A 19,525-nucleotide genomic window follows, 5' to 3' on the forward strand; every position below is an offset into this window, starting at 1 on the left:
CATCCCTCAATTCAAGCTTAATAAAACTTAAGATTTCCAACTTCTACATTATGTACCGAAACCTATCAATTCAAGTCCGATTGACCTCAAATTTTGCACACAAGTCATAAATGATATAACGGAGCTATGAAAATTTTCAGAACTAGATTCCGACTCCGATATCAAAAAGTCAACTCCCCGGCAAACTTCCAAACTTAAATTCCTATTTTAGCCATTTCAAGCCTAATTTAACTACAGACTTCCAAATAAAATTTTGAACACGCTCCTAAGTCCAAAATCACCATACGGAGCTGTTGGAATCGTCAAAATTCTATTCTGGAGTTGTTTTCTCAAAATATTGACCGAAGTCAAACTTAGCACTTTAAGGCCAACTTAAGGAAACCAATCTGGTTTCAACCCAAATACTTCCAAATCCCGAACCAACCATCCCCGCATAAATCATTAAAAGTACATACAAAAAGTTTTATTTTAGGGAACGGGGTTCTAAAGGTTAAAATGACTTGTTGGATCATTACATTCTCCACCTCTTAAACAAACGTTCGTCCTCGAACGGGTTTAAAATTGTACCTAGAGTGCTGAATAAGTGTGGATATCTGCTCTGCATGTCTTCCTATGCCTCCCAAGTCGCTTCCTCGACAGGTTGGCCCCTCCACTGGACATTTACTGCAAAAATCCTTTGGGACCTCAACTGGCGAACTTGTTTATCAACAATGGCAAATGGATTTTCTTCATAACCCAAACTCTTATATAGCTGAACTGTGATGAAGTCCAACATATGTGATACGCTAGCATGATACTTCCAGAGCATAGATACATGGAAAATCGGATGAACTCCCGGTAGACTGGGAGGCAATGCAAGCTCATAAGCAACCTCCCCAACTCGTCTCAACACCTCAAATGGGCCTATAAACCTTGGGCTCAACTTGCCCTTCTTCCCGAATCTCATAATTCCCTTCATCGGCGAAACCTTCAAAAGAACTTTTTCACCTACCATAAATGATAAATCACGCGCTTTCTGATCCGCGTAGCTCTTCTGTCTGGACTGTGTTGTACGAAGTCGCTCCTGAATCAACTCTACCTTTTTCAAGGCATCCTTTACCAAATCAGTACCATATAACTTAGCCTCACCGGGATCAAACCACCCGATGGGCGAAAGACATCGCCGACCATAAAAGGCCTCAAATGGAGCCATCTCGATGCTCGATTGGTAACTGTTATTATAAGCAAACTCGACCAAAGGCAAGAAATGATCCCACTGACCTCCAAAGTCAATCACACATGCACTGAGCATATCCTCCAAAATCTGAATTGTCCGCTCTGACTGCCCGTCGGTCTGTGGATGAAAGGCTGTGCTGAGCTCTACACGGGTCCCTAATTCACTCTGAACTGCTCTCTAGAAATGTGAAGTAAACTGAGGGCCTTTATATGATATGATAGAAATTGGCACACCGTGCAACCGAACTATCTCCTGAATATAAATCTGGCCAACCTCTCTAAAGTATACGTAGTCACAACAGGGATAAAATATGCCGACTTGGTCAACCTATCAACAATGACCCAAACTGCATCAAACTTCCGCAAGGTCCGCGGCAAACCCAACTACAAAGTCCATAGTGATGCGTTCCCATTTACACTCTGGTATAGTCATCTGCTGAAGTAGGCCACCTGGCCTCTGGTGTTCATATTTAACTTGGTGGCAATTTAGACACCTAGCTACATACTCAACAATGTCCCTTTTCATTCGTCGCCACCAATAATGCTGTCTCAGGTCACGTTACATCTTCATAGCACCTGGATGAATAGAATACCGAGAACTGTTTGCTTCCTCTAGGATCTTTTTCCTCAGTCCATCCACATTAGGAACACATAAACGATCCTGGAGTCGCAGAACGCCATCCGCTCCAATAGTAACTTCCTTGGCACCACCCCGTAGTACCGTTTCTCGAAGAACCATTAAGTGTGGATCGTCATACTGGCGAGCCTTGATCTGCTCAAATAGTGAAGACTAAGCTACAACACATGCAAGAACTCGGCTGGGCTCTGAAATGTCCAACCTCACAGGTCGGTTAGCCAAGGATTGAATATCCAAAGCTAATGGCCTCTCCTCTGCTGAAATGAAAGTCAAACTACTCATACTCTCCGCCTTCCTACTCAAGGCATCTGCAACTACATTTGCTTTACCTGGATGATATAGGATAGTAATATCATAATCTTTTAGTAATTTCATCCATCTGCGTTGCCTTAAATTTAGGTCCCTCTACTTGAACAAATGCTGCAAACTGTGATGATCAGTGTAAACTTCACAAGACACCCCATAAAGATAATGCCTCCAAATCTTAAGAGCGTGAACAATCACAGCTAACTCTAAATAATGTACCGGATAATTATTTTCGTAGGGCTTCAACGGACGTGAAGCATATGCAATAACTCGCCCTTCCTACATTAATACACAAACCAAACCAACGCATGAAGCATCGCAATACACTGTATACATTCCCGAACCGGAAGGTAACACTAACACTGGTGTTGTAGTCAATGCTGTCTTGAGCTTCTCAAAGCTCACCTCACAATCATCTGACCATCGGAACGGAGCACCCTTCTGGGTTAATTTGGTCAAAGGTGCTGCAATAGATGAAAAACCTTCCACGAACCGACGATAATAACCTGTAAAACCCAGAAAACTCCTGATCTCAGTCGCAGAAGTGGGTCGATACAAATTCTGAACTGCCTCAATCTTTTTGGGATCAATTTTAATACCTTCGTCCGATACAATATATCCCAAAAATGCTACAGACTCTAACCAAAACTCACATTTAGAGAACTTAACATATAGCTTTTGTTCCCGCAATGTCTGAAGCACTACTCTCATATGCTGCTCATGTTCCTCCTTACTGCGCGAGTAGATCAAAATGTCATCAATGAAGACAATGATAAATGGATCAATATATGGCATGAATACCCTGTTCATCAGATCCATAAACGCTGTCGGGGCATTAGTTAAGCCGAAAGACATTACCAGAAACTCATAATGACCATGTCTAGTACGGAAAGCAGTTTTCGGAACATCCGAATCTCGAATCTTCAACTGATGATACCCTGACCTCAAGTCGATCTTAGAGAACACCCTAGTACCCTGTAACTGGTCAAATAAGTCATCGATAAGCGGCAGCGGGTACTTGTTCTTAATAGTAACTTTGTTCAATTGGCTATAATCAATACACATTCGCATTGTGACATCCTTCTTCTTCACAAATAATACTGGTGCACCCCAAGGCGATACACTCGGTCTGACGAACGCTTTAGCTAATAACTCCTCAAGCTGTTCTTTCAACTCTTTCAATTCTTTCGGAGCCATGCGATATGGTGGAATAGATATAGGCTGGGTATCTGGAGCCAAGTCAATACATAAATCAATATCACGATAAGGTGGCATACCTGGAAGATCTGAAGGAAATACATTGGAGAACTCCCGAACTACTGGCACTGAATCAATAATCGGAGTCTCTGAAGTGGTATCCCGAACATAAGCTAGATAAGCTAAACAACCTTTCTCAACCATGTGTTGAGCCTTTATAAAAGAAATAACCCGATTAAATGAACTAACAGACGAACCTTTCCACTCCAGCCTAGGCAAAGATGGAATAGCCAAGGTAACAGTTTTGGCATGACAATCTAGAATAGCATGATATGGAGATAACCAGTCCATACCCAGAATAATTTCAAAATCGGTCATCTCAAGCAATAAGAGATCTGCTCTAGTTTCATAACCACATAATGTAATAATACAAGAACGGTAGATCCGATTCACAATAAAAGAATCGCCTACAGGAGTGGACACATAAATAGGAGTACTCAAGGACTCACGAGAAACACCCAGGAATTGAGCAAATAGAGATGACACATATGAATACGTGGATCCAGGATCAAATAATACTGAGGCATCTTTGCCGCAAACAGAAATAATACATGTAATCATAGCATTTGAGGCCTATGCATTTGGTCTAGCCGGAAAAACATAGAACCGAGCTGGAGCGCCAACTGGTTGGCCTCTGCCTGGCTGACCTCCACCTCTAAGACGGCCCCTACCCACCTGTCCTCCACCTCTTGGTGGTCGAACTACTGGTGGAGCAACTAGTCCAGTAAGCATAGGCTGTTGACCCTGCTGTATTGGTCTACCCCGAAGCCTGGGGCAAAATCTCCGCATGTGACTGGGATCCCCGCACTCGTAACAACTCTTCGGTGCGATGGGCTGCTGACTAAGTGTCTGGCCCTGGGGAATTGAATACCCACTGGGAGGACCCTGAATAGCTGGTGGGCGGTAAGAAATCTCTGGTATAACACTGAGATAAGGTCGCACTGGAGCACCTCGAGGAGGCGGTGGTGCTGGATATTTGGGTCTGTTGGACTGCCCCCTCACGAACTGACCTCTGTCCCCAAACGGAGCACCTCTGAACTCTCCAGAATACCTGAAATGCTTATCTCTCATAATCTTCTCTCGGCTCCACTGACGTACACCCCCAATCCTCCGGGCTATCTCCACAACTAGCTCATAAGAAGTACCCATCTCAACCTCTCGAGCCATAGTGGCCTGAATGCCAGTATGTAAATCGGCTACAAACCTCCGCACTCTCTCCGCCTCAGTAGGGAGTATCATAAGTGCATGGTGAGATAATTCAGAAAACCTCGCCTCATAATTGGTCACTAACATCTGACCCTACTGCAGCTGCTCAAACTGAAACCGCAACTCTTCCCTCTGGGAGGGTGGAATATACCTGTCCAAGAAGATACCGGTGAACCTGTCCCAAGTCATGGGAGGAGAATATGTTGGTCTGCCAAGAACATAAGACTGCCACCATCTACGGGCTCTGCCCTCTAGCTGAAAAGTAGCAAAGTCTACCCCATGAGACTCCAATATCCTCATATTGTATAGTCTGCCCCTACAACGATCAATGAAGTCCTGTGGATCCTTATGTCACTCACCCCCAAAGACAGGAGGATGTAGTCTAGTCCATCTATCCAATAGTTTCTGAGGATCAGCGGCTACAACTGGCCTAGGCTCAGGTGTAGCTGCTACCACTGGTTGGGCTCCACCAACGGGTAGTGCACCTTGGGTCTGATATACAATAGCTGCTTGTCCATGAGCCTGCGCGGTAGGGGTAGTTCTGCCGGAAATAAACCGGCATGAGTCATATTGTCCATGAACCGCAGCATACGACCTATGACATCCCGAAATCCCGGTGCAGATGTGAAATCCACCGGAGTTGGCTCTGCCACATGCACCTCATCCTGTTCCTCAACAATGGGTTTCTCTGCTTGACCCACTGGCGGCATAACTGGAACAGTCCTGGGACGTCCTCACCCTCTACAACGGGCTAGAGCCCTCCCTCGAACTCGGCCTCGGCTCTAGCAACTAGGGGAGTAGCTCTTCCCTGGTCTGGAACCTCATTTGAGCGCGTTCTCACCATCTGTGAGAGAATAAGAGAAGGATATTTAGTACTACATTAATTGCACGATGGAATATGAAGAAAGGTAGTATTCCTAACACCCTATAGCCTCTCGAAAATAAGTACAGACGTCTCCGTACCGATCCGCAGGAATCTATTAGGTTTGCTCATAACTTGTGAGACCTACGTGAACCTAGTACTCTGATACTATGTTGTCACGACCCAATTTCACCTATAGGCCGTGATGGCGCCCAACACTACGGCAGGCAAGCCAACTTAATAAATTAAGCATACATTGAAAAAATTTAAAACCAAGAGAAATAATAAAACCCAAATTCTACCAACGTGTGTACCATGACTTGGTATCACAAGTGTATGAGCATCTAGTAGATTATACAAAACCTCAAATACTGTCTGAAATAAAAATAGACAGAATGAAAAATACAAGGAGAGACACTAGTAGCTGCAAAACGGCTCAGAAAGACAGCTCACCACTATGTCCCTGGATAGCGTGGGTGTAAGGCGATAGGTCCCCCACTAGTACTTGCCTCAGGTCCTGCACAAAAAGTGCAGCAAGTGTAGTATGAGTACGTAAATAACGTGTACCCAGTAAGTATCAAGCCTAATCTCGAAGTGGTAGAGACGAGATGGCCGACTTTGACACTCACTATGGGTCAATAATAATAATTGAAATACAACTAGAATATTTAAATCAGCATGATTCACAGAATTTACAATAATTTATTTAACCAGCGGGAATAATCAAATTCCTTCAAATGTAACAGTTCTCAATATATTAATTAAATTTCTTCAATTCAAATAATTTTCAATTTATCAATTAATCTCATTTACAGGAATAACAATTTATTTCCTTAAAAAGCAAGCATAATAATTCATTAAATTCCAAGGATTCTCAAATTTATCAATTAGCTTCGCAAGCTCAAATAAGCTATTAAGGTATCGTGTGATTATTATTATTAAGCACGATTTTCTGTCGAGGATGTGCGGCCCGATCCAGAGTATCGTGTACACTGCCGAGGAACGTGTGGCACGATCCATAGATGCATCTATCCTGCTGAGGCGTTCGGCCCGCTCCACAAAAAAGGAAGGACATTTTCTTATGTACCTCCGGAATGAGAGTATATTTGTTATAAGATAAATTCAGGATGAAGAACAATTTCTCTTAACAATTAATTAATTTAAACAGAAACAAAAATATATATATATATATATATATATATATATATATATATATATATATATATATATATATATATATATATATATATATATATATATATATATATATATATATATATATATATATATATATATATATATATATATATATATATATATATATATATATATATATATATATATATATATATATATATATATATATTTTAATATTTTTATCTAACAATTCACAATATATATATATATATATATATATATATATATATCACAATATATATAAATGTATATATATATCAAATAATATTAATTAAATAAAGAATACAATTTACACAAGTAATTCATGCTTTGAGTCCTAAACTACCCGGACTTTAGCATTAATAGTAGCTACGCACGGACTCTCATCACCTCGTGCGTACGTAGCCCCCACAATTAGCAACAATTATTTAATTTTAATCACCTATGAGGTAATTTCCCCCTCACAAGATTAGATAAGAGACATACCTCGTCTTGCTCCAATTTAATCCACTAGAAGGCCTTTTTTACGATTATCCAACTCTGTCTGGCTCGAATCTAGCCAAAAATAATTCGATACAATCACTAAAAATTATAGGAATCAATTCTATAAGAAAATACTACATTTTTAATAAAAATTCTGAAATTAATTAAAATTTTGTTTGTGGGACCCACGTCTCGGAATCCGGCGAAAGTTACGAAATATGAACACCCACTCAACCACGAGTCTACCCATACTAAAATCACTAAATTCCGATAACAATTCGGCCCTCAAATCTATCCAAGAGGATTTTCAAATTTTTCCAACTCAATTCACTAATTGAATGATAAAAATAGTGATGGATTCGGGTAATTTAACCAATATTGAGTTAAGAATACTTAACCCGTTGTTTTCTCTGAAAATCACCCAAAAATCGCCTAAATTCGAGCTCCAAATCGTTAAAAGTGGAAAATGGGACGAAGTTCCATTTTCAGAACTTAAACTCTCTGCCCAGTGATTTCTTCTACGCGATCGCGAACTTCCTCACGCGATCGCGTAGCACAAATTTTACTGTCCAAACATTAACCCGACGCGATCACGGAAAACCCCACGTGATCACGAAGCACAGTCTCCGCAAGCCTACGCAATCGCGAGCCTCCTCACGCGATCGCAAAGCATTAAGCGCGTGGTTAGCTTCTGCTTCGTTTCCTCTTCGCGAACGCAGCCTTAGCCACACGTTCGCATAGCACAACTGAATCCAACCTACACGATCACGGACTTGCCCACGCGATCGCATAGAATAAATTCTCAGCGACCAAATTAAGCCTACACGATCGCAACCCAATCCACGCGATCGCGTATAAGGAAATCAGAAGAAAATTTCCAGCAGCTATCACCAATGTTCCAAAAGCCAAAAATGATCTGTTAGCCGTCCGAAACTCACTCGAGCCCCTCGGGACCTCAACCAATTATACCAACAAGTCCTAAAATATCATACGAACTTAGTTGAACCTTCAAATCACACCAAACAATGCTAAAATCACGAATCATCCCTCAATTCAAGCTTAATGAAACTTAAGATTTCCAACTTCTACATTATGTACCAAAACCTATCAATTCAAGTCCGATTGACCTCAAATTTTGCACACAAGTCATAAATGACATAACGGAGCTATAAAAATTTTCAGAACTGGATTCCGACTCCGATATCAAAAAGTCAACTCCCCAGTCAAACTTTCAAACTTAAATTTCCATTTTAGCCATTTCAAGCCTAATTTAACTACGGACTTTCAAATAAAATTCTGAATACGCTCCTAAGTCCAAAATCACCATACAGAACTGTTGGAATCGTCAAAATTTTATTCCGGGATCATTTTCTCAAAATGTTGACCGAAGTCAAACTTAGCACTTTAAGGCCAACTTAAGGAACCAAGTGTTCCGATTTCAACCCAAACACTTCCAAATCCCGAACCAACCATCCCTGCAAGTCATAAATCATTAAAAGCACATACGAAAAGTTTTATTTTAGAAAATGGGGTGCTAAAGGTTAAAATAACTGGTTGGGTCATTACATGATGGGTCCATCCCATAATTTAAGGAAATGTCTTTATTCATTTGATAAAGACTTCTAAGTCTTTTTCTAAATTGACGCAACATTTTTTTTTTGAATTTCTCAAATTGAAGAGTTTGAAAATTTCTTTCATTCTTTTGATGTCACCGATGACATCTATAGGGCGTATAGAATCTCTATAAATAGATAGCTTCTAAGTCATTTGTAACATACCAACAAAGAGAGAGAAAAAGAGTAAGGCATCATAGACAGGGTATAAGAAAATAGTCTGTGAGAAAAAATAGAGAGAGTGATATTATAGTGAGGTTGGAATATCAAAAGAGGGTTATTTTTTTGAGTGTTGTAGTGGTCTTTGGAGTATTTTACCCGGACCTACAAAGTGTAAAATTCTTTGCTATAGTGATATTAGTTGCTCCCCTCGGGGCCGTAGTTTTTTTCCCTTATTCAAAAGGGTTTCCACGTAAAAATCTTGGTGTCATTGTAACTCTTTTTAATTACCGTATTTCGGTGCTACGATATTATTCTGATTTTATTACCGTGAATATTATTTCTGCGGGGTTTTATTCCCAACACATCAATCTCTAAACCAAGACTTATTATTAATTCACAAATGCATATTGCAATCATCCAATTTATCGAAATTATTAATCCATAATGAACTTCTCCCGTAATATAGAAAAACCCTAAATAATACACAAAATTCATAATAATTATATCCAAAGTAAGAATATAAGTATGTTGAATTACAAGAAAATTTATTTTATATAATTAGTATAAAAAATATGTATCCTTACTTGGTCCAGTTCAATCATCCACGATGTACTAGCACAAGAAGTTGGAATAAGGTCATTCCCTTTATCAAGATAAATTATAGTATTTAATCTTGTGCTACAATCATACCAATGAAGTGCCCGCCTTCACCATTTAAATTTTCGTATATAAGCTATATTTTTAAAATTAAATCATCTAATATATAAGTAAGAGGGCATCCATGATAAAGTAAATAATGATCTATTTAATGCAATACTTTATTAGATTGAAAAAAAATCAATTGTTCCATAATAACAAAAATTTATATATAAATTGCATGATTAATCCCATAATTTTAGTTTATATGAACTTTTTCGTTTTTCTAGAGTCAATTTGACTAATCTTTAGATTAAATTAACTCAATATTTTAAAGCAAAATTCAAATATTAAAAAATTATATACAAAGCATTATAAGTTGAGGTTCTTCTCATGTCAATATGATGAAAAATTACATTTTAAAAAGTTTGTCAAAGTTTATATAGTTTAAATATCCAAAAGCGAAAAAGTTTATATAAACTGAAAGGAAGGAATTAAGAGCAGTACATATATCCTAACGCTATATTGAATCTTAATTTGATAACAGATAATCTTAGATAATATTTATCATGATTAAAGTTAGTCACCCATCGATAGTTTAGAGCCTGTTTGGCCAAGCTTTTGAGAGGTTAAAAGTATTCCCCCAAAAAAAGTATTTTTTAAAATATTTAAGTTGTTCGGCCAAGACGGAAAAGTACTTTTGGCCAGCAGCAGAATCAATTTTTCTGTTTTTGGAAATAAGCAGAAAAATCTAGCTTCTTCCAAGAAGCATAAGCAGAAAATTAATTTATTCAAGACAAAACTATCCTCACCATAAATTTAAATTTTCCAAATTATCCCTTACTAATTTAAGGTTTTTCTTTTCTTTTTTATTTCTAGTTTCTACCATTCTTTTAAAACTAGAGATATCATACATATGAATATATTGTAACTTTCCAAATTCTTTTTTGATTTTTCTTGTTTTTGATTTTTTCTTTGTGTAATGTCTTGTAACTTTCCAAATTATCTTCTTCTTTTTTCATAATAAAGCAAATTATCTATATCCTTTTTTGGATTATCAATTCTCTTCCTACAAATAATCATTTAATTTATTCTATTATAAGCTATTAATTCCCGAATCTTTAAAACAATTATCAAATCTAATTTGTGAAAATTACCTATAAATAGGTAATAAATTTACAATTGCATCGCATAATCTATATATTACTAAAAAAAAAAAAAGAAAAAGCCTCCACATTAAGCCAAGTGATAGACTCACAATAAGTCACTTGGCAATTTAGGTGAAAGTTAGTTAGGTTAGGTAATAATTAGTTTTTTTTTTAAATTTAAATTTTAAAAAAAATTAAATTATCCATTACGTGTTGTTAATAATCAGTTAATCTTTTTGAATTTGAATTTAAACATACTTAATTATTTTTCTTTTGCAAAAACAATTTTTTTTTACATTTAAAATTATTTTCATTTTACTCTCAATGCCATTTTTCAAGTTTGACACTTAGAATCATCTTGTTACAACTACCATTGCTATACATAATTTTCTCCGATGACATTCTTCTACTGGTAAGGAATTCAACTATTATGCTAATGGAGACATTACTGGAGAGATTGAGGAAGGAGATGAGCCTTCTGGTATTCCTTTAGAAATGCAAGGCAAGTCTTCTACTAATATGAAGGCATTGTGTGATAGAATTAGAGATGAAATTATTGAAAAATATTATCATACGTGAGTGACTTTGCTTATTATTTCATAGTGGATTATCAATACATAGTAATTAGTGGAATAGACTTCTAATTCATACTGAATGATGACAATAAGTAATTATACTAGATAATATTATATGCTTTCTATAACTATATATCTTATATTGATATAAATCTTTCATATATATGTTTACTTTATATTTTATATTTTAATGAAATAAAATAAAAAAACAATAAAAGTCTTCCGTATATTTTTCTCTTTAAAATAATTATAAGACCTTGGTACTATACGTTTTGGTAATTTGACACTCAAAAACACTTTTTAAAAAGATTGGTCAAACACAATTTGTTTATCAAATATTGTAAAAGTACTTCTTAAATGAATTGGCCAAATACAAACTATATTTTTTTTCAAAAATACTTTTGGAAAAAATATTTCTAAAAAAAATACTTTTCAAAATAAGCAGTTTTTGTCTGCTCGGCTAAACGAGCTCTTAATCTTTACACTATGGGAGGCCAATTGAGATCCTAATAGTCAAAAGCACTTGAACTGATGGACTAGTACTACCTTCTTAATATTCCAGTGGGATACTGCATACAGTCATAAACGGATTTGTTTTTTTCCTACACTTTAAAATTTAGTGACTTTTTTTTTTAAAAGAAATTAATTTCCTGCCGTATAAATTTGGTGACTTAGAATTTATGGTTAGATATTTTTTTTCCCATTAAATTACGTAACATTTTAGTTTTTTAAATGAAATTTAATACTCCTACGACCACTCTAGAACTGTGTAACGTCGGCGTGATAGAAAAGAATGGGAATGCTCATTTTAGGAATCTAAGATAGTATTAATGCGTCCATTCAGGTTATCTTTGACGATCTATATTCTACATCTTTCACATTATTGTATAGTTCCATCACACAAACAAAGAGAGTACGGAGCAGTAGCAATTGATCATAGTGAGCCATGGCTTACATTCCACCGCACAAGAGACAAACAAAGGGTTCGCCGTCGCCGAAGCCAACTCCGGCGCCGGAATCTTTGGTACCTTCTTTAAGAAAAAACCTGAATACTAAGTCGTTTGGGGAACAAACGAGAAAGCAAAAATATTTGGGCGGGAAAAACATCGTTTACGCTAATGATGCAGTTTCGATATGGTTCGCCGTTGGATTAGCTGATAATTCTCAGTTTTCGTCCCTTGTGAGGCTCCAACCTGTTCCAGCGGAATCCTTTGAGCGCAAATCAGGCCAAAATCCACACTCTTTGGTTCTAATCGAAGGTACTGCTATCTACTTAAATGTGCTTCGTTATGTGTTATTGTAGCTTTAGTGATGGTACCTAGAGAGCAGTGTAGGAGGCAATATTTTTGCTAAGGGGTTTCAAAATATCATACTTTTAGGCTTTAGCGTTAGGGTGGTTTATTATTGAACTTAATTTGCTTTGGGGTCTTCAAGTAGCTATTACTGGCTTAATACAATTTAAAGGCTTTTACACACCAAGTATGTAAAGTTTCTTTTTGTTGGCAAATGAGGTGTCCTGATATTTCTTCAGTTCACCTTGTCTAATACTAGGTCCTTAGCTTCTAGATTGATTGTGTTGCTTGCCAGGTTGAATAATTGCTTAGTGATTTAGTACCAGGGATGATGTTCTTAAGGAAATAGGAAGCACTGGTCGCATTTCAGGTTTCCAAGTAGTAAAAGCTATACATATCACCAAAAAAACTAGAGTCATGATTTGCTTTTTGGCTACTGCATGAATCTGCCTTTCGCCTTCATCTTCTCATCAGGACTCCTGCACCTTTTTTTCTGAAAGAACACCACTTATTCTTTCTGTGAGTCCAGTGATTTAGATGCTTCAATTCTTTGCATTTTTCAGGATGAGCAGATTAATGGAATTAAAGATCTTGTTGGTTCTGCCATTTTGGACCCAGAAGTTAAGGGTGGCTTGAGATGGCCTTTTGGCAAGGATTCTTCAGGGTGTCGATATGCTGTTTTAGGTGTCCATCACACAATTGCAAAATCATATAGAAATCAGTCGATTAGGTTTAAGCTTCGACATGCAGATCGATTTGATTTCAGATCTTCAACTGGTGAGGTTTCATGGGAGATTTTCCTTAATATGCCTGGAATCATATCCCAGTTGCGAGTAGGTTCTCCTTTCCTGACAAGCAATTATGTATCTCTTTTTATTTTATGTTTTCTATTTTTGGATACATCAATATTGGTATGGGTTACTCGTAACCATACCATAGTGTTCTTAGCTTAAACCTTGACAATTGTATCCTGCTCCCACTTTACTGATTTATCCACCGAATTGGGAACAATTTCATCCAATAAGCTGGACAACACAAACTAACCACTGATTCGAATTATCTGTTTTGCTTCTTGTTGGATTGAATTCATCCAAATCTTGTGTATTTCCAAAGAATATTTACAGTAGGTCATGTTAATATATGGTATCAACTTGATGTACAAACAACATCATGCTGTGCCTCTTCATTGTTTTAGTTCTTGAGCCTTTCTGTTTTATTTTCTGAATTGCTGCCAAAACTGTACCAAAAATGCAGCAGAAGAAAACGTGGTGTTTAAAATGTTAGAAGAGAAGTTGAAGTTGATCTGGAATCACTGCTTTTTAGACGGTTCTTCGAGCTGACCATGCACAGTGGCCCTTTGTTAACTAATTTGTTAACTGCACTTGAATTCGGGAATATAATTCGAGAATTCAACAGCTGCACATAAGATCTACAGAGGATACTCGAGTGTTCCAACCCAGAAATGGAGGAGAAGAAGATTGGAAGAAGAAGTAGAATTAGGAAATTGTAATACTTTCTTATTGATTGTAATAAACTCAGTACAATTATTTATATAATGAAAATGACAGCTCAATTTGTTGAATCCAGCTAACTACTCTAACTAACTTGACACTGTGCTAACTGTTTTTTGAACTAACTCTAACGACCTCTGCTGACGTGGCTTCAATTGTATGCGTATCAATACTCCCATCAGCAAAAGATCCTTGACCTCAAGGATCAAAATGAGGAAACCTTGTCTTGAGAACATTGAAGTACTCCCATGTGGCATGATTTGCTGACAGTCCAGACCATTTAACTAGTACTTGGCCAACAACTTTATTTTCCGTCTTCACCATACGTCTTTGTAAAATAGCTTCAGGATTAGGACAATGGGGGTTAGCAATATCAATAGTAGGAGGATATGCAATTTGATCAGGGACTGCATGGCACTTCTTTAAGAGTGATACATGGACTGTAGGATGAATCTTTATTGATGGTGGAAATAGCAATGTATAGGCAACATGTCCAACTCGCTTGAGTATCTGAAATGGACCATAATATTTGGCAGCTAATTTGTGGAATGATTGAGAAGATAAGGTAGATTGTTTATAGGGCTGTATCTTAAGGTATACCCAGTCTCCTACTGAAAAGCTCCTGTCAGTCCTATGTGAGTCAGCTTGTTGTTTCATCCTCAATTGAGCCCTATGCAAGTGGTGTTTAAGTAGTTGCAATTTCAACTCCCTTTGCATTGAGGTGTTGTCGACCTCTGTTGAAGCAGACTCACCAGGTAGATATGGCAAATGTAATGGGGGAGGTTGACCTTATAGAGCCTCATAACGGGTGGTGTGAATAGCAGAGTGATAAGAAGTGTTGTACCAATATTCAGCCATAGCTAAACATGAATACCAATCAGTGGAGTCTTCATTGCAGAAACACCTTAAGTATGTCTCCAAACATCTGTTTAAGACTTCAGTCTGGCCATCTGACTGAGGGTGGTATGTTGTAGAAGTATTCAACTGAACTCCTTGTAGTGAGAAGAGTTCCTTCCAAAAGGAGCTTAATAAAACAGCATCCTTGTCACTGGTTATAGTCTCAGGTAATCCATGTAGCCTGACAACCACATCAAAAAAGACCTTGGCTACTGACTGTGCAGTGTAGGGGTGTTTTAAAGGCATAAAATGAGCATATTTGCGCAGTCTGTCAACAACCACTAAGATGACTTCATGGCCCTTAGACTTAGGTAAGCCATCAATAAAATCCATGCTTATTTGGGACCATACCACCTCAGGTATAGGTAAGGGCCGTAGAAGGCCAGGATAAGCTGCCAAATCTGCCTTATTCTTCTAGCAAATATCACATCTTTGTATGAAGTTCTTCACATCAGTTCTTATCCCCTTCTAATAGAATAGAGTGAGCAGTTGTTTGAGGGTGGCCTCTACACCAGAATGGCCACCTTGTAGAGAGGAGTTCCATAGTTTAATTATGTTAGTCCTTAGGTTCTGCACCTTCCCTACCACAAATCTACCTTTCCTCCTCAATTGAATATGATTTCAAGTAAATTGTGAGGGTGTGGTGGGTTTGGATTTCAGCTGCTCAGTAAGGATCTTCAACTTATAATCAGAAGACTAGTTGTCCACCATAGCTTGAAGTAAATCTGAGTCAGTAATGGATACGACTAAAGCCAATAATTCAGCTCCTGACACTCTTGACAATGCATCTGCCACTTTATTTTTTACTCCCTTCTTGTATTCAATCACATAATCAAAGGGCATCAATTTGGTCAGCCACATTAGTTGTGAATTGGTGTGTAACTTCTGTTCCATAAGGTACTTCAAAGCTTCAATCTGTCCTTATAATGAACTGTTGTCCCAGTAAATATTGGGACCATTTAGTGACTCATGGACTAAGGCAAGTAACTCTCTGTCATAGACTGAAAGTGCAGCATGCCTAGGAGATAAGGCCTTGCTGATGAAAGCTATTAGGTGACCCTGCTGCATCAAAACAGCACCAATACCATATCCACTAGCATCAGTCTCTACTACAAATGTTTTGGTGGGGTCAGGTAGGGCTAGTACAAGAGCATTTGTTAATGCTACTTTTAGCTTCTCAAAGGATTCAGTAGCTTTGGGTGACCATTTGAAGCTATCTTTGTGTAGAAGATCAGTTAATGGCTTGCAGATTATCCCAAATCCTTGAATAAACCTTCTGTAATACCCGGCTAATCCCAAATATTCCCTTAGTTGCTTAATAGTTGTTGGTATAGGCCACTGCTTCACAACTTCTATCTTCTATGGCTTAGTGGACACACCTTCTTCAGTGATGAAATGGCCCAGGTATTCTATCCTTTTAACCTCAAAGAAACACTTACTTATTTTAGCGTACAATTGATGGTTCTCTATTTCTTGAAAGACGGCCCTTAAATGCCATAAATGATCCTCTAAGGATCTGCTATAGATCAGAATATCATCACAAAAAAAAAAACACATACTTCCTGAGGAAAGTATGAACACAGAATTCATCAAGCCTTGGAATGTAGCAGGAGCATTTGACAATCCAAAGGGCATGACTAGATATTCATAATGGCCTGAGTGTATTCTAAAGGCAGTCTTAGGTATGTCTTCATTAGCCATCCTTAGTTGATGATAGCCCAACCTTAGATCAATTTTAGAGAAGACTTTAGATCCCCCTAATTCATCTAGTAAGTCCTCTACAATAGGTATAGGAAATTTATTCTTTACTGTGGCCTTATTCAAATCCCTATAGTCAACACATAGTTTCCAAGTCCCATCTTTCTTCCCTACCAATACCACAGATGCAGCAAAGGGGCTGCTGCTAGGTTGAATAATTCCCTGATCTGCATTTGTTTAACTAGAGTTTCAATCACATCCTTCTTAACTGATAGATATATGTAGGGTCTCTTATTGATTGGTTCAGTACTATTTTGTAAAATGATTCTATGGTCAAATACACCTCTAGATGGGGGCAGTTGAGTAGGTTCATCAAAGATTGTTTTGAACTCATCTAGTAAAGCCAATAACTTAGGATCAAGTTCAGTCATTTCTTTAGCTTCTAGAGAATACCATTGTACTTCATTACACATGGTTGATACTAACTGAATCATGCAAAGTTCTGAGTGATTACCTATGATTTTGGCTAACTTCCTAGCTCTAGGATTCAATATCTGTCTACCAGCTCCTCTCAGAACATGCCTCTTTCCTTTATAGATGAATTCCATAGTCAACTTTCTGAAATTCATCTTCATATCCCCCAATGTTAGTAGCCATTGTACCCCCAGTACTACTCCACAAGACCCCAGTGGTAGGATCAGGAACTCAGCTACAAATTCTGCACCCTGTAGTAGCCAAGAAATCCTGCAAACCTTGTCCACCTTCATCACACCATTAGCTGCAGCCACTACTTGAGGTGAAATCTGTGTAATGGGGCATCCTAGGTGCTCCACTACTGCTGGATCAATGAAATTGTGAGAACTTCATGTGTCAACCAAGATATGCAATAGTTTCTTGGAGTGATAGCCAGTCACCTTGAAGGTCCTATACCCCAATGATCCATTGAGTGCATGAATAGAAATTTTCATTTGTTCTCTTATCTGTTCTGAGTTATGGATCTGCAATGCCAGTTCATCTTGTGTTCCCTCCAGTTGTGATTGCTCCACTTCTTCTTGCTCCTCAAGTTCCAGCAAATACAGCTGCTTAGCATTCTTGCATTTATGTCCAATAATGTACCTTTCATCACAGAAGAAGCACAAACCTTGTGCTCTCTTCTCATTCATTTCTTCTGGACTCAATCTCCACCTATGAACCTTACTAGTGCTAGGATTATGAAGGATTAGTTTGTCATAACCCTTCGACTCCATGTACTTCTTTGGCGGATTAATATAAGTGGATTGACCTGTAGTTTGTCTGATTGCTGAGAGATATGCCTCCTGCATTCTAGCAGTTTTTTTATACTTGTGATAGAGTAGTAGAGTTGCTGATTTTGACTGCAATATTCAGCTCAGGTTTGAGCCCCCCAATGAAGCAACTGATAGCATTCTCCTATGATAATTTCACCCTAGTCAAATTCCTTTCAAAGACAGCTTGATACTCTTTCACACTCCTCAACCGTTTGATCTTTTTGATTTCCTCCATAGGATCATCAAAATCAGTACCTGTAATGACCTGACTTGTCATTTTGAGAATTAGAGTTCCGTTCGGTGGCTTAAGGCCTCAAGCAGCTTTAAAATATTATTATGACTTACTATGATGGTCAAGTTTGATTTTTGGATGATTCAGGATTTAATTAAAAGAACGATTCTTGTTTTAGAAGTTTAAGTTGAAATAATTGGCCAGATAGTGAATTATGTATAAACAATCCCGGAATAGAATTTTGATGGTTTCAATAGCTCCGTATGGTGATTTCAGACTTAGGAGTATATCCGGATATTTATTTTGAGGTCTTTAGCTAAATTAGGCTTGAAATGGCGAAAATAGGAAATTTAAGTCTAGATGTTTGACCGGGGAGTTGACTTTTTGATATCGGATTCGGAATCTAGTTCTGAAAATTTTCATAACTCTGATATGTCATTTATGACTTGTGCGCAAAATTTGAGGTCAATCGGACGTGATTTGATAGGTTCCAGCGTCGTTTGTAGAAATTGGGAGTTTCAAAGTTCATTAGGCTTGAATTGGGGTATGATTCGTGGTTTTAGTATTGTTTGACGTGATTTGAAACCCCGAGTACGTCTGTATTATGTTACAGGACTTGTTTGTATATTTGAACGGGATCCCGAGTGGCTCGGTGAGTTTCAGGGTGAGTTTTGAGCGAGTCTGGGTATTTTGGCACTCTAATGTTGTTCCGGAACTTTTGAAAAAGTGCGGACCGCACAATTGGGAGTGCGGCCGCACTTCAGAGGAAAAGTGCGAACCGCAGAGAAAAGTGTGGACCGCACAATTTTGAGTGCGGCCGCACTTCAGGGGTTCTGCAGGTTCAATGGTCCGACTTCGGAGGCTTATATCTTTTAATCTACAACGAATTTGGAGATAATTCAAAAACGAAAGTTGTAGCCCTTTGAATCTAGTTTCTAGAAAGATATAGCTTAATTATTTGGACATTTGTACAGAAATTTATGGGCATTTTACTGAATCCTAGTAAGCTGTCACTGTGAAGTGCGGCCGTACAATTTGGACAGCGGCCGCAGAACTTGGAAATGTGCGGACCGCACATTGGGAGAGCAGACTTGGTACTATATAGCCGAGGGCTAGGGTGTTATTTCATTTTTGGACTTTGGGAGCTCGGTTGTGGCGATTTTTTGTGGAATTTTCAAGAAATTTATCGGGGTAAGTGATTCTAACTCAGATTTAGTTAACATACATGAATATATCATTGTTTTCATCGTTTAATCAGTATTTTGAGATGGAAATTTGGGGAAAATTATAGAAATTTCATAAAACGAATTTTTGGGATTTGAATACGGATTCG

The 19,525-nt window shown here is 37.9% G+C and overlaps 1 protein-coding gene across 1 annotated transcript; it reads right to left on the bottom strand.

Annotated features, from left to right (window-relative positions):
* Positions 1 to 14,277: 14,277 nt before the first annotated feature.
* On the bottom strand, positions 14,278 to 14,796 carry LOC142168259 (uncharacterized). Its single transcript, XM_075228919.1, has one exon. It carries the CDS (start codon positions 14,794 to 14,796, stop codon positions 14,278 to 14,280), a length of 519 nt encoding a protein of 172 aa, XP_075085020.1.
* Between the last annotated feature and the right edge of the window lie 4,729 nt (positions 14,797 to 19,525).

Source organism: Nicotiana tabacum, chromosome 13 (genome assembly GCF_000715075.1).
Source record: "Nicotiana tabacum cultivar K326 chromosome 13, ASM71507v2, whole genome shotgun sequence".
Taxonomy (NCBI): domain Eukaryota; kingdom Viridiplantae; phylum Streptophyta; class Magnoliopsida; order Solanales; family Solanaceae; genus Nicotiana; species Nicotiana tabacum.